We start from the raw sequence: 12,474 nt of genomic DNA, 5'->3' as shown, positions 1-12,474 counted from the left end.
GTGTGAGTATCCAGCTGTTCCTTGGCACTTTCACATTCATTAGTCGTGGAGATGATGGTTTCATTCAGCCATTCACCCTGTCAAGTCTGGTTTTATGTATTTGGTTTACTCAGATGACAAAGAAATGGGCTTGTGTATTGGAATAAGTGGTGGCTGACCTCTCATATTTAATTGTTTTGTTGTTATTTTCAGAATAAAATACTGTGTTGCTAAGCGTTCACTTAAATAACAAAGGAGCAATTTTTTTTCAAATCCACATTTTGGTCTGACAAGCATGCCAACGCAAAAAAAGAAAGAAAACATAATAAAGTTTATGGATCGAATTTATGATCTAGGCAGGATGTTTTGTGGATTGGTTCGACGAGCATCTGAGAAGAGCATTATGTTTGCCTTGCTGACTGAGGGCGATTTGATCTTTTCCACTGCGGCCTGTGAACCTTCTCTACAACAAGCACATGATGAATATCTTTTTTCTGATCAAATAATATCAGAGGTCTGGTGCAAAGTCTCTCTGTTTTTTTTTCCGTTCATATTTCTGTGTGAGGAGGTTACTGGGTGCATTACAGGGTGGAGCTTTGGATTTCATTAGATTAATGCATCCTGTGAGGAGCAGGCCTAATGTAACGGGGAGTGGAGAAAGTGCTGCAGAGGCTTTTTGAATGAGCCTGAAGATGAATGAAACGAGCAAACGGCTTTAAAGTGGAACTCCATTAAATTCACATGAAGATCAGGTGTCACAAGGAGAACGAGTCGACCCGTGGAAACACTTGTACGACGTCGTCTGTGGCTCAGCAGGAAATAACCATCAATATCTAGCGTTACAAAGTGGATACGAGAAGTTTGACAGACACCATTGAGCTGCACTGTGGGAATCGTAGTATCCAGTGTTTTTGGAGCTTGATCCGTACAATATCGTCTGAGAAATATTTCCTATTTCCAATATTTTCTGCAGCTCTAATCTCAAAATCTCACATTCTTCATGAGCAATACAATGCACCCTTTCTTAGTTCAATACACAACAACTTCTTTTGATCTGATTGGAACATTTACTGTAAATATTAAAGATGGACGACGCTAAAATATCCCAGATTCAGGCGCTGTCATCTTGAGCTTTTGACATGTTTGCTTTATAACTTTGAAAAGATGAAATACAACATGCCTAATGAATATTAAAATACATGCAGGGGGGTTTACCGTTGAAGGCTTGTTTAGTATCACCAGTTTAACTTGTGGCTATCGTGTTAGCTATAACATGTACCTTTATTTTTCTGCATAACAGACATTACATCCTTGTGCTACTGTTACATACAATAAAATATTATCCTTTTATCAATTTTCTAGCTTTTAAATCTGTATTTTCTATCTCTACACAGTCCATCTACTCATTTTGCAGCTGTAGTCCGTCGGTGAGTGTGTCAGCTGTGATGAAATATTTACAGCAGCTACTTGAGAGAGTAAAATCCAGGGATTTGTGTGTTCATCAGTTGAATTAGCCTCACATTTATTAGACATTCTCGTCTCCTTCAGCCGACTCCCTGGCTTCAGCAGAGGGTGATGTGTGGCGTTAATCAGACGATTTGCAGACGGTTGTCAGGTTCGCCCTGGTCGTCCTATGACGCATCGGGCTTTGATGGCTTTTTCGACCAACCGAGTGTGTTTACGGCTGCTGGCGGCGACGAGGGTCGAGAGAAGTTAAACGTTTCATTCTCTTTAGTGCGGATGACATCAGGAAGATGACTGCATCGCTTGTGATTTCACTGTGAGGAGAAAGAGGAAGGAGGGAAAGAGAGAAACGCTGTCTGCAGCAGTCGGTGTGTGTGTGTGTGTGTGTGTGTGTGTGTGTGTGTGTGTGTGTGTGTGTGTGTGTGTGTGTGTGTGTGTGTGTGTGTGTGTGTGTGTGTGTGTGTGTGTCGACGAAGCATGCCGAGTCAGAGGCGAAAGCCTGCTGGGAGAGAGAGAGAGCGAAGCAGGGAGGGAGGGAGGGAGGGAGGGAGGAGGGAGGAAGAAGTGAAAGTGACGAGCATGAGTGAGCGATAACGAGGCTGAGGAAAGAGCGAGAGGAGGCAAACCAGGGAGGAGGAGGAGGCAGGAGGAGAGAGCAAAGTCAGAGCATCTCTGCATCCCGGTCCGACAGCAGGAGGGAGGAGGACGGAAGAGTCAACGCCCTGCTGCGAGTGAATGAGCAGTTCATCCCTCCGCTCAGCGCTCTCATCCCTCCATCCCCTCTGAGGAAACAGCGGAGGATACGACTCAGCTGCTCAGCACTTGAGCTGAGATTTGTTTTTTCAAAGAGAGAGTGTTGGGAATCTTTGTCGACTGTGGAAACTTAAACTAAAACCTCCAGGGAAAACCTCTCCGTTCACCTTGAAGTGGACTTTTTTCCGGATGAGGCTCAGGGATCAAGTTGAGACGACTGCACCTGCCTGGAAATAAAACTGTTGAGAAATAAGAGCAGTTTTTTTTCACTCTGCATGGTGGATGTGAGTGTTTGGTGGCACCATGGGCTGCACCACCAGCATGGTTCTGTTGGAGGGGCTGCGCTCCATCCTGGAGAGGAACTGTGGCTACGTCAAGGGTACGATGGAGCTGGGGGCTCCGGAGGAGGACGAGGAAACTCTGAGCGTGAGGGGATCTCAACTCTGTATTCCCACCAGCGCTCTGGTAAAAACCCACTTCCACACGTAACCTCTTTTCTGTCGCGCCTGCGGGTAATTTCGTAATTTTTCCACTATTTTGTAATTGATTTACGGGTTTGTTTACTCGTGCAAGTAACTCAACGCAAAATATTATTTTGCCGACGTATTTGATCTGCGACTCCTGCAGCTAAAACGTCAGCAGCTTCTTCTTTCCAAATAACGTATTATGTCCCTTTTGAGAACCCAAACTAGTTAATAATTTACAGATTCGTCGGGTTAAACATGAGTTGCTGCCCTACACCAGCAGAGTTTTGGCTAATAATCTTCCTAATAGTCTCCCCTGAGATTTAGAAGTGGAGTGTAGATGTCAGTGGATCACACTGCTGCTGGTGAAGCACATCAAGAGCTGCAACTTGGCCGCAAGCAAACATAAGACCAGTCTCGGCATCTATGCAACTTTTACTGAGCAGAGAAAGTAAAATCTTTTAACCAAATCGTCCTTCCATTTGGATTTATCCACTGCTGCGTGAAGCCTCTTCTCTCAAGTCGGCTCCATTAGCCGGCAGCTGACCTGTGTCCAGTCAAACACATTTAATGGACAGTCAATAGGGAGGAGGTGAAGTGGGGTCGCTGCTGCACACTGAGTCGAGGACGTAAACCATTATCACTCTGAGACCCAGTGTTTCGTCCGCAGCCTTTAAGCTGTGGCTGGCCTCCATTAACCTTCCCCTTATAAACAAACTCTTACATCTGCAGTTGTGGTGGATTATCTGTTATTATCCAAATTGTAGCTTGTGGGTTTTTTTAAGATGGAAAACACAGGGAGCCTCAAGGACTGAGCCTTGGCCTCAGAGCCAAAATCTGGATTCTGACATCTGAAAATATGAGGACAGAAACTAATACCAGAAATTACGAGAGAGACCACGAATAGTGGCTGAGAAATGCATCCTTTGTTTCCCAGGCAACAAGGGATGTGATGGGCGGATCCCTCACAGGCCCGACCTGCCTCGAGATTTGTGGGGCTCATAAAAATGTATGAACTATTTTACAGCAAAGATTGTAGTGTAATTTAATTACAGTATCCTGGTTCAGCCACTACACCATAATTGATTCACAACTCAAATCTGCTCCATCATGACCTTGTGGATGGGATTTGATTGACAGTTGCCTGGCAACATTCATCATAAATCACTGCTACTCATTAACCACAGTGATTTCTTTCCTGTGTGCTGAGCTTGATATTGTGTTCTCAAGATTCAGTGATAACATTTAGGGTTGTGGACTTATCCCATTCAGCCGAAGTTGCTCCACAGTCTCGAACCGAGCGCTCTGACATCACGGTACTTAGGAACCCCCCCCCCCCTCTTGTATCATATTTAACGTGTCCCATATGTTTTTCAATGTGTTACCTGTTAGGAAAAGTAATGGAACGATGAATCTGTGAGCCGGACCACTGATCTCGTCTTTGATGAAACGTCATTCTGCATTTTCAGTGTGTGTGAAGGACGATGGCTTGTGACGGACGAGGGAGCTGACCTGCGTCTGATCACTGAAGTGGGAGTTTCACAGTTTCAGACAACACCCTGACGCTTTCTCTCTCCACGGCGTCTGTTGCAACGGTCGGCTCCCAAACATTACGTCAGCCGGCCCCTTATGCAATTCTCCACAGACTTATGCGATGCTCTGCGTTAGTATGTGTGTGTGTGTCTAGGGAAGGGTGTGGGAGGCTCACATGTCCTAATGGGTCCAAGCTGTGTAAAAACAAATGGACGCCATCCTCCTCCTCATCCTGCGCTCTTCTGTCAGACGACGCCTTTTTTATTTTGACGTCAGATGGCCCTCTAAACTAATGTACACTCCCATCATACGCACATCAGACTCACACACACACAGCCTCTTGGTTTTGCTGGCGTGTGACCAGCAGCAGCAGCAGCAGCTCCAGGAAGCGTGGTGGTGTGTGTGCGAGTGCTCCAGAGATGCTGCTGAATGAAGCGGGATGACCTCAGCGCAGCCTGGGCTTCTCTGACAAGAGGCTGATTATGATGCTGAGCTGGCGACGCCGTCACTGAGGGCCTCCGCAGGTTGACGGGGACAGTCAGCCGTCAGTCCAGCAGAGACTAGACTATAGTTTGAGTTTTCCCCGTTTTGTTTAATATATATCAAAAGCACCAGCATTGTCGATGACGTCAAGGTCAACAGATCATGTTTTAAGTGAAATAAAGGTGGGTAACCGAGGGGAGGGGTCTGAAACAACGTGCACAAACTCCAGATGGAATATGAAACCAGGACAAAAGTGGAGGCACAAGAGGAACATAAACAAAAATAATCTCTATCTGTACTTCATCGTGCATGATGTTCATTCCTGTGGCTCCATTTGTCTTTCTTCCGTCTCCCCTCAGCTCGCCGTGTTGCCTGAGTGAAACACAGTCACTCAACAGCCTCTGGTGTCGTTTCCTTGCTTTTTAAAAAAGATCTTACTTCTCTGAATGCTACGTGTCAGCGCTGTCCCTTTGCAGCAGTTAAAACAGGTTATGTATATTATGCACAGTGCGTCACACAACAGAGAGCGCCGCGGTACAAAGACGTGAAACTCGCGCATCTCTTCCCCGTCTCTGCGCTTACGGTTGTTCAGAGCCATGATGCTGAAACTGCAACAGAGAGACGACAACCTTTGAAGTCGTTGTGACCTGCGGCACGTCCCCACTGTGTGTGCACGACTGAGCCATAACTCCTCACACACATAATTGGATGAGTTATGAATCGAGCTTGTTGAGTCAGAGAGAATCGGTGGCTTGTAAACATCACTGTGGTTTGGGAGTTTGTATTAATGCAGCACAAGAGAGGAATAAACATCTTCAGAATCCAGGATTAGCCTTTGAAGTGATTCTTCATGGGAAACTCTGAATGTCATCATTGTGAAACACGCACAGCGAAGCCGAGTTCCCCTCGTTGTTTAAACAGTGAAGGCAAGTGATTCTTTAGATGGAGAAACGAGCGGCGACTCAAACTGTCCCTGAAGCAGCAGGACTGTGAGGAAGTGTGTGTCGAGTCTGAGAGTCGAATGAGGGGCAAAGTGTGTTTTCACAAACCCTGCTGTGGCAGCCTGCTGCAGCGGATACAGTACAAAGCAGAGTTAAATATCAGAGGCAACTTTATCAACATGAGGAAGGGTTTATATTCTAAATGCTGTTTCTGTGGCTGCTAACGGTTATTTTTAGGTATTAGAATCATAATGCAGATCTCTGATCCAACCCAGGATCTACCTGAGAATCTAAACTGAAGTTTTATCATCACATCATGAAGAATTAAGGAGGCGGATACAAATATTCTTCACTTGATGGAAATTTATCAGACGATATGTGAATTTTCGTCATTTATAATCAGGACAAATCTTTGAAAATGTGTTAGAAAACTTTACATCTAAGTCTTTATGATTATAGTAGAGTTAGAGGTTTGCAGCCTTTTAGATAAATTGACCCCTTATTGTCATAATAGTGTTATAGTTACAGAGTAGTAAGGTTGTAAAATAATGATAACAATCTTTTATTAGTTCCACCGTGAAACTCTGTGCACAAATACAAGATATATATTTTAAAATGTTACTGAAACAATTTATTTTCCCTCCTCGTGCTCTTTTCTTCTACTCTCACTTTCTGTTTCCAACTCACACTGTCGGCAGGTGAAGCGGGCGGATGACGACTTGCTCTCTGGGCCCCTTCTGAGTTTTTAATGGGGGAGTGGTTGATTGCTCCTCCATTCCTGCTCTCTCCCAAATCTCACACACACTGTACACACACACTGTACACACACACACATGTATCCACCCTCACAGCTGCACAGCTGTGGGGGTGGGAGGCGCCCTACCCGTCTGATGAGAGCCAGAGAGAGGGAGGGAGAGAGGGAGGCTGGGCTATTGTGACTCGAGTAGCGAGGGAATCTCACTGGACGGCGGCAGAGCTCTCGCACACTGCAGGCAAACTTTGTGCCATGGTGGCCGCGTGTGTGCACTGAGCCCGACCACCTGGTTTCTTTAAGGCTCCAACACGGGGGACAGGGGAGAGAGCGCCATGCAGGGCCGGGCGGGCAAAGCCACCAAAAGGGAGATGGTGATAGAGTCGCCACAGCAGTACAAGAGCCTGGCTGAGATAGAGGCAGAGGTGGAGGCTGGGTCACAGGTGGCAGCGGTAAGTCTGACCTGTGACATCTTTTATTTTTTCAAAGGTGGTAAATCAAAGTTTTTTTTCTAAGGGAGTTTCTTGCTAAAATAGAACCGAGTGATCCCTCTCTGTTTAGACGAGATTCCCTTTCATGAGGAGCTTTGAAGATCCTTTTAAAGGGGGATGGACGGAAATGGGAAATGGAGGCTTCAGGGTACACATCTCCAGGGGGCTGGATGTTGATCTTATTTTAGGAAATGGAGCACTTGTGGCTTCCTTTGTGCTTTGAGCGCTCCTGTTCTGAGAGTCAATGACTTTGACAAGTCGGCTGAAAAGTTATTAGCTATAAAAGAACCATATTTTCTTTGCATTCTTATTAAAAAAAGTTATTTCTAATGATGTACCACCGTTTGAAAGGAAACCAAAGATTTTGCAACATTACTATTTTGGGCAATTGTCATATATTTTATGTTCATAACAACAGCCACATCTTAATCAGTCTCCATAATAATCTACTGCCTCTCTAATGTATTCATGTCACTCAGTTCACAGCTGCTCGTTGTATTTTCCGTCTGAATGGCGGTCGTCCCGTTGGCAATCAGAGCGGACGATTTCTGCTTATCAGATGATCTTTTACATTTAATGTGCTGAGAGATATGCAGGGCATATTTTCATTACATCATCGGGAGGATCGCCCCGGACCAATCAGAACGTAAATCTATAGTGGGACGTTTGTTTGATTGGCCTCGGCCCCTGCAGTGAGTTCATTGTACCCAGATCAGGAGGCTAATCCAAATAAATCTGGATCACATTCACACCAGAAGACGACATCCACTTAGAAATGTACAGCAAGATGTGCAGATAAGTTGACATTTTGTTTTCCATTTAGTTTTTCGCAGTTGGGACTGTGTACCTTCCTGAGTTGATCCATTCTTGGGAATCCTCAGAGGAGATGTTTGCAGGGACGGCTCTTTACAAGGTTGTGCATGTGAGCTCATGACTCAGTGACTGGTACAGTGACACACTCAACCTCTCGCTCGTCCATCGCTCGCCTCTCATGCAGCGTCTCCTCCTCTCTTCGGCCACATCCGTCTCCGTCTCGGTGCCAGCTCCTGCTGCTGTAGATGTCAGACACTCACTCTGTGAAAGGACAAAGGCAACTTGTTGTCCGGACAGAGTGAACACTCCACGTTTCCAGTTGCAGCGAAAGCCTAACCCCGGCTTTGTTTCATAACTACACTGATATTATCTCTTGTGCTCGTTTAGGTGAAGCCGAAGATCATCGAGCCTCTGGACTACGAGAATGTGCTTCTGCAGAGGAAGACCCAGATCATCAGCGACGTTCTGCGGGACATGCTGCAGTTCCCCACCGACGACTTCCAGGTAAGACACGGAGGGAGAGTTATTGAGCCCTGTGGGTAAATGACAGTTTACCTTTCTCCCTCTCTCATAGGTCCGACTCAGTGACTTTGAATTCAAATGCGTCCTTCTGTTGCCCAGCAACGAAGGGCCCAACAGTAGCAGCTACATGCTATGTTATGATAGCTACATGTAGTTGCATCGCAAACAAACACAGTTGTTGCTAATTGCTAGTTGACTGCAGCATTTCACTAAAGAACTTTAATAGCTAAGATTTCTTAAGTTTTAATGAAGTATTACGTTTTTAACAGGATGAACATCACCCAAACATAAAGATAGATTTTACAACTATCTGTTGCAGCTCAGGAAAATTCCTGAACTCTTGTTGCTGCATCACTGTAGTGAGAAGTGTCCCGCTTAGCGCAGCTGATCACAAGCATGTAGGCAAATGATGACATCACCCTGGGGAACCTGTGTGTGAAATAAGTTATAAATTCGCCTTAAACATGTGCTGCGTGTAACCGTTGGCTGTCGGTCTCATAAACATTTACACGCTTTGCAGGTCTGTTGCTCGTGTTCAAAGGAGCTCAAAGACTTAATGTCAACATTACATCACCGTATAGTGCTGAGGTCGCATCTCAGCGGGGTCCACTCCCAGTTTGAGAGAGAGGGAAACGGGAAAACACCAAGAGGCTCATGCTCAAATTCCTAGAATTCCTTGATTCTTTGGCAAAAATAAATGACAAGTCCGTAAGTTAGTGTAAGACCTTCCCCTTGGTGCCAACAAAACAAGAGAATAGAATAAAAACACACTTGTGAATTGAACTTCCCAACAACAACAACAGAGAAAGTGGTGGGACGTTCACAACCTACACTCTTGTTTTCACACTGTTTCACAATCAGACGATGATGAGTGGTTTTCATTACGAGGCCGTCAGCAGAGCAGCACAGCCATTAGGAACTGCCCAGTCTGTCCTTCTGTCTTAACCTGCCATATGTTTCACATCACTGGGGCTCAGGGGCGAGAGGAGAGGGAGGGAGGGAGCCAGACGTGGGGCTAGCATGCGCTCGTGCTGCACAGATTTACACACGTGGATACACACACACACACACATGTACACAGTAACGGGGCATGAAGAAGAGAGCGTGGAGGTAAAACAAGGTGAAGAGTTGACCAACAGATTCATTTTTATCTCTCTCACGGAGAATAGCGTCTGCAGGAATATCCCTGGATAGATATTGAATAAAGCGCAGTTAATGGCTCATAGCCAAATAATTAGATTTTATTAAAAAAATTCTTCAATTTTTATATATGGACGTGTTAAAGCAAGTGGCAACCCACCGTGACATCACCCATTGGTTTGGGATTTACTGACTAGACCTCTACAGAAACAACCAGTGGAGTCGCCCTCTGCTGGCCACTACACAGAATACAGGCTTCAGGCACTTTCACAGTGGCTTCATATTCCAGACCTGGAGTCTTAATTCCATTTTTACATATAGTCTATGAATAAAACACATGAAACGCCACAGTCACTTTCATCATTCAAAGTAGAAAGAGGACTCTACCCTGATATCTCCAGATCCCGTCTGGCATCTCGCTCTCTGCCCTGCAGCATCACTGGCACTGGGAAGAGACTCCCGTGGCCCAGCGGAGGCCATCAAAGCCCCGGTTCACTGACTGTGAGAGGAATGCTGTTAATTGGCAGTCAGCGGTTCCTGTTCACAGTTTTTTTTTTTTTTTGTGACAGCTATGCACTTTGGTCAAAGTCTCCCCTGCTCAGACAGAAAAGGCTTTTTGAGTTGAACGCTTCGTACTGAGTGAAAAGGTGAAAAGGCAGAGTTAATTGGCTCTAGAACCTTGTGCTAGTGCAGCTGCAGCAATGCTTAGTGTCACACCGTGTTATCGTGTTTGCTAATTGGTCCTTCACCCATGAATGAAAATTCAGCCATTATCTAATCACCGTTGAGCTTTTACAGTCGAGGATCGCAGGGACACAATATTTTCCTCACTTGAGATGTTTCAACATACCATCTGTTTCTGTGGTTTATAGAACTGAAGAGAACTCTATCTGACCTGCGAACACGTGACATTATGAACACACAGGACTGAATAAACTGTCACGTCTTTAATTGCTTTCACAACTGGACGAACGAGGGCAGCGGTTCAATAGCTACATACATTTTTCCAGAGTGAGGAGTAGGGAGACAAATCTAGGTCACTGTGCCACAGTGTCCCACTCCTCTCGGAGGCTTGTGTGGAAAAGCAGAGTCCTCGCTAAGTGGGAGCGACGGTGGCTGCAGCGTCCAACAGCTCGGAGGACTCGCCAGCCCGACAGTCTTGATGCCCCGAGGCGTCTATGGATCCTTCAGCTGTATCCATCAGATAACGGCTGGGCGAGGGGAAGGCTGACGAAGATTCCCTGCAGTATTCAGTATTGTTTCTTTTTTATCAGACCAATTAAAGTACCTTCTTCCTTTCGATGCACACATGGACATGTTTTCATAGCACGAGTAAAATCAATGCTGTGCCAAAATTTGTGAGCTTTAGATGTGTTTTTCTTTTCCATTTGAGAGACACGTGCTGACAGTTTCCCTCTGCATCCAGTCTTCGTGCTAAGATCAACTAACGGACATCACTTTGAAAGAAAGCAAATAACCACATTTTCCCAAAATGTCAAGCAGTTCTTTTCAACGCTCGCTCGGCCAGTCGGAGGCGGCCGTCTGAAATGACTTGACCATGTGGAAGTTGCAGATAAAGTGTCCGTGAGCAGAGCGCTGATCCCCACCAGCTCCGGGGAGGCTGCTCTGTAGCTTACCTTGATCTCTAACCAGCCTTTGAAAGAAAATACAAAGAGAACTTCCCCCTGCTGAGATCAGTAAAGCAACAATACACACTTAGAGCAGGAGATGGGCTCTGCTGCGAGAGAGTGAATAAAAATACGAGCAGGAGGAATCTGCCGTGCCAATGCCTGTTTTTCACGCCGACTGTTTTCCGTCTTTCTCCTCAGATCTCCACGCTCCGGCGCCAGGGCAGGACTCTGTTGTCCACCGTGCCAGAGGCTGCAGAGAAAGAGGCTCACTCGCTGTTTGTCCAAGAGGTAAAACTAACACATACCTGGACGGAGGCCGGCTTTGTCCTTTCTTTAGCTTGGCAACAGCCTCTCCGCTGTAGCCTGCACACAGGTGCTTTGCCTCGGCCCAGAAAAAGCAACTGACTCTCTCACAACCTGAATTAGATACTGGAGCTCATGTGTTCAACCCTGGATACAGCCAAAGATCCACTCTGATCTGTTTATATTACGTAGATAAAGCAGAGCTTGTGAAAAAGAAAAATGTGAGACAAGGAAGGAAAACTGATCAAAAATGTTCCTTGTTAGCCTTTAAATGAACTTTACATTTGCGTTCTCCGCCCTCACATGTTTTCCTGACGGAGCGGTATATTGGCCACAGATGGAGTCCACACGTCGTGTTGTTTCAGAGGGGCTGTGTGCTGGGTGGGGTGCGGCCTGATGGAGCCTGATAGGGGAGAGTCCCCCATGGCTTCAAGCAGGAATTACATCATAACTACATCTGGAGCAGCAGCGGGTCTTTTTTCACAGATGTTATTTTTCCCCCTAATCTCAATATATATAAAGATGAATGATTGTCTTGTTAATTTAAATTTAGTGGCCTGACCACTTTAATGTTTAGTTGCATCTGCTGAAACTCCTTCTAGGCTGAAAGTCTAAAAATCAATATCAGAAGCAAAGTCCTTCCAAGAAAAAGAGAAAAAAATATTTCTGGATGGGAAATCAAATTCCCTCACTACTTTTTCGAGGTCGTGTTGGATACCTGAGAATGTCTGTGTCCGGACCTTGTATGTAGAGTGAGTACGTGACTTCCTTTTGAAATGACTCGCCCCTTTCTTCAATTTCTGTCTCTGCAGTGCATCAAAACCTACAAGTCCGACTGGCATGTGGTCAATTACAAGTACGAGGAGTATTCAGGAGACTTCCGTCAGCTGCCCAAGTGAGTGCTGCTGCTCCGCACAAAGTGTGTGTGTGTTTGCTTTAGCTCTAAAATCCTTTTCCTGACTTGTCCATCATCAGTCTGTCTTTGCGCTACAATAGTGAAAGAGGACACAGTACAGTATCATTAACTTTCCAGCTCATAATAGCAGAGGGGTTCCCGAACAAGGGGTCAGGGGTCACGAGACACCAGGGGGAGGTCTAAGATGATTTCCAGAAATTAGAAAATGAGAAAAATAGATTTTGATTAGATTTTTGCATGTGTCAATCACCCTCAGGGATAATGGAGTTCGCATGTGGAACATTTGGGTT

At 45.6% G+C, this 12,474-nt stretch overlaps 1 protein-coding gene across 11 annotated transcripts in view; it reads left to right on the top strand.

Annotated features, from left to right (window-relative positions):
- Nucleotides 1–12,474, top strand: part of dock9b (dedicator of cytokinesis 9b) — a 37,274-nt gene that overhangs the window by 5,912 nt on the left and 18,888 nt on the right. For 8 of the 11 annotated variants that reach the window (XR_004793030.2, XM_035629779.2, XM_035629773.2 and 5 more), the window contains 3 exons: nucleotides 8,060–8,176; nucleotides 11,164–11,253; nucleotides 12,081–12,163. Coding sequence is in view for 10 of the 11 variants with exons in the window: in XM_035629779.2 (XP_035485672.2) it covers nucleotides 8,060–8,176; nucleotides 11,164–11,253; nucleotides 12,081–12,163 (290 nt within the window). In the remaining variant the exon portion in view is untranslated. Of the gene's footprint in view, nucleotides 1–2,045; nucleotides 2,662–5,858; nucleotides 6,821–8,059; nucleotides 8,177–11,163; nucleotides 11,254–12,080; nucleotides 12,164–12,474 lie in introns of those variants that run through there. The other 3 variants (XM_035629775.2, XM_035629785.2, XM_035629783.2) reach the window with 3 other exon arrangements.

The sequence above is a fragment of the Scophthalmus maximus genome, chromosome 1 (assembly GCF_022379125.1).
Source record: "Scophthalmus maximus strain ysfricsl-2021 chromosome 1, ASM2237912v1, whole genome shotgun sequence".
Taxonomy (NCBI): Eukaryota; Metazoa; Chordata; class Actinopteri; order Pleuronectiformes; family Scophthalmidae; genus Scophthalmus; species Scophthalmus maximus.
Note: the sequence above shows the minus strand (reverse complement) of the source record. Positions and strands in the feature narration are given on the sequence as shown.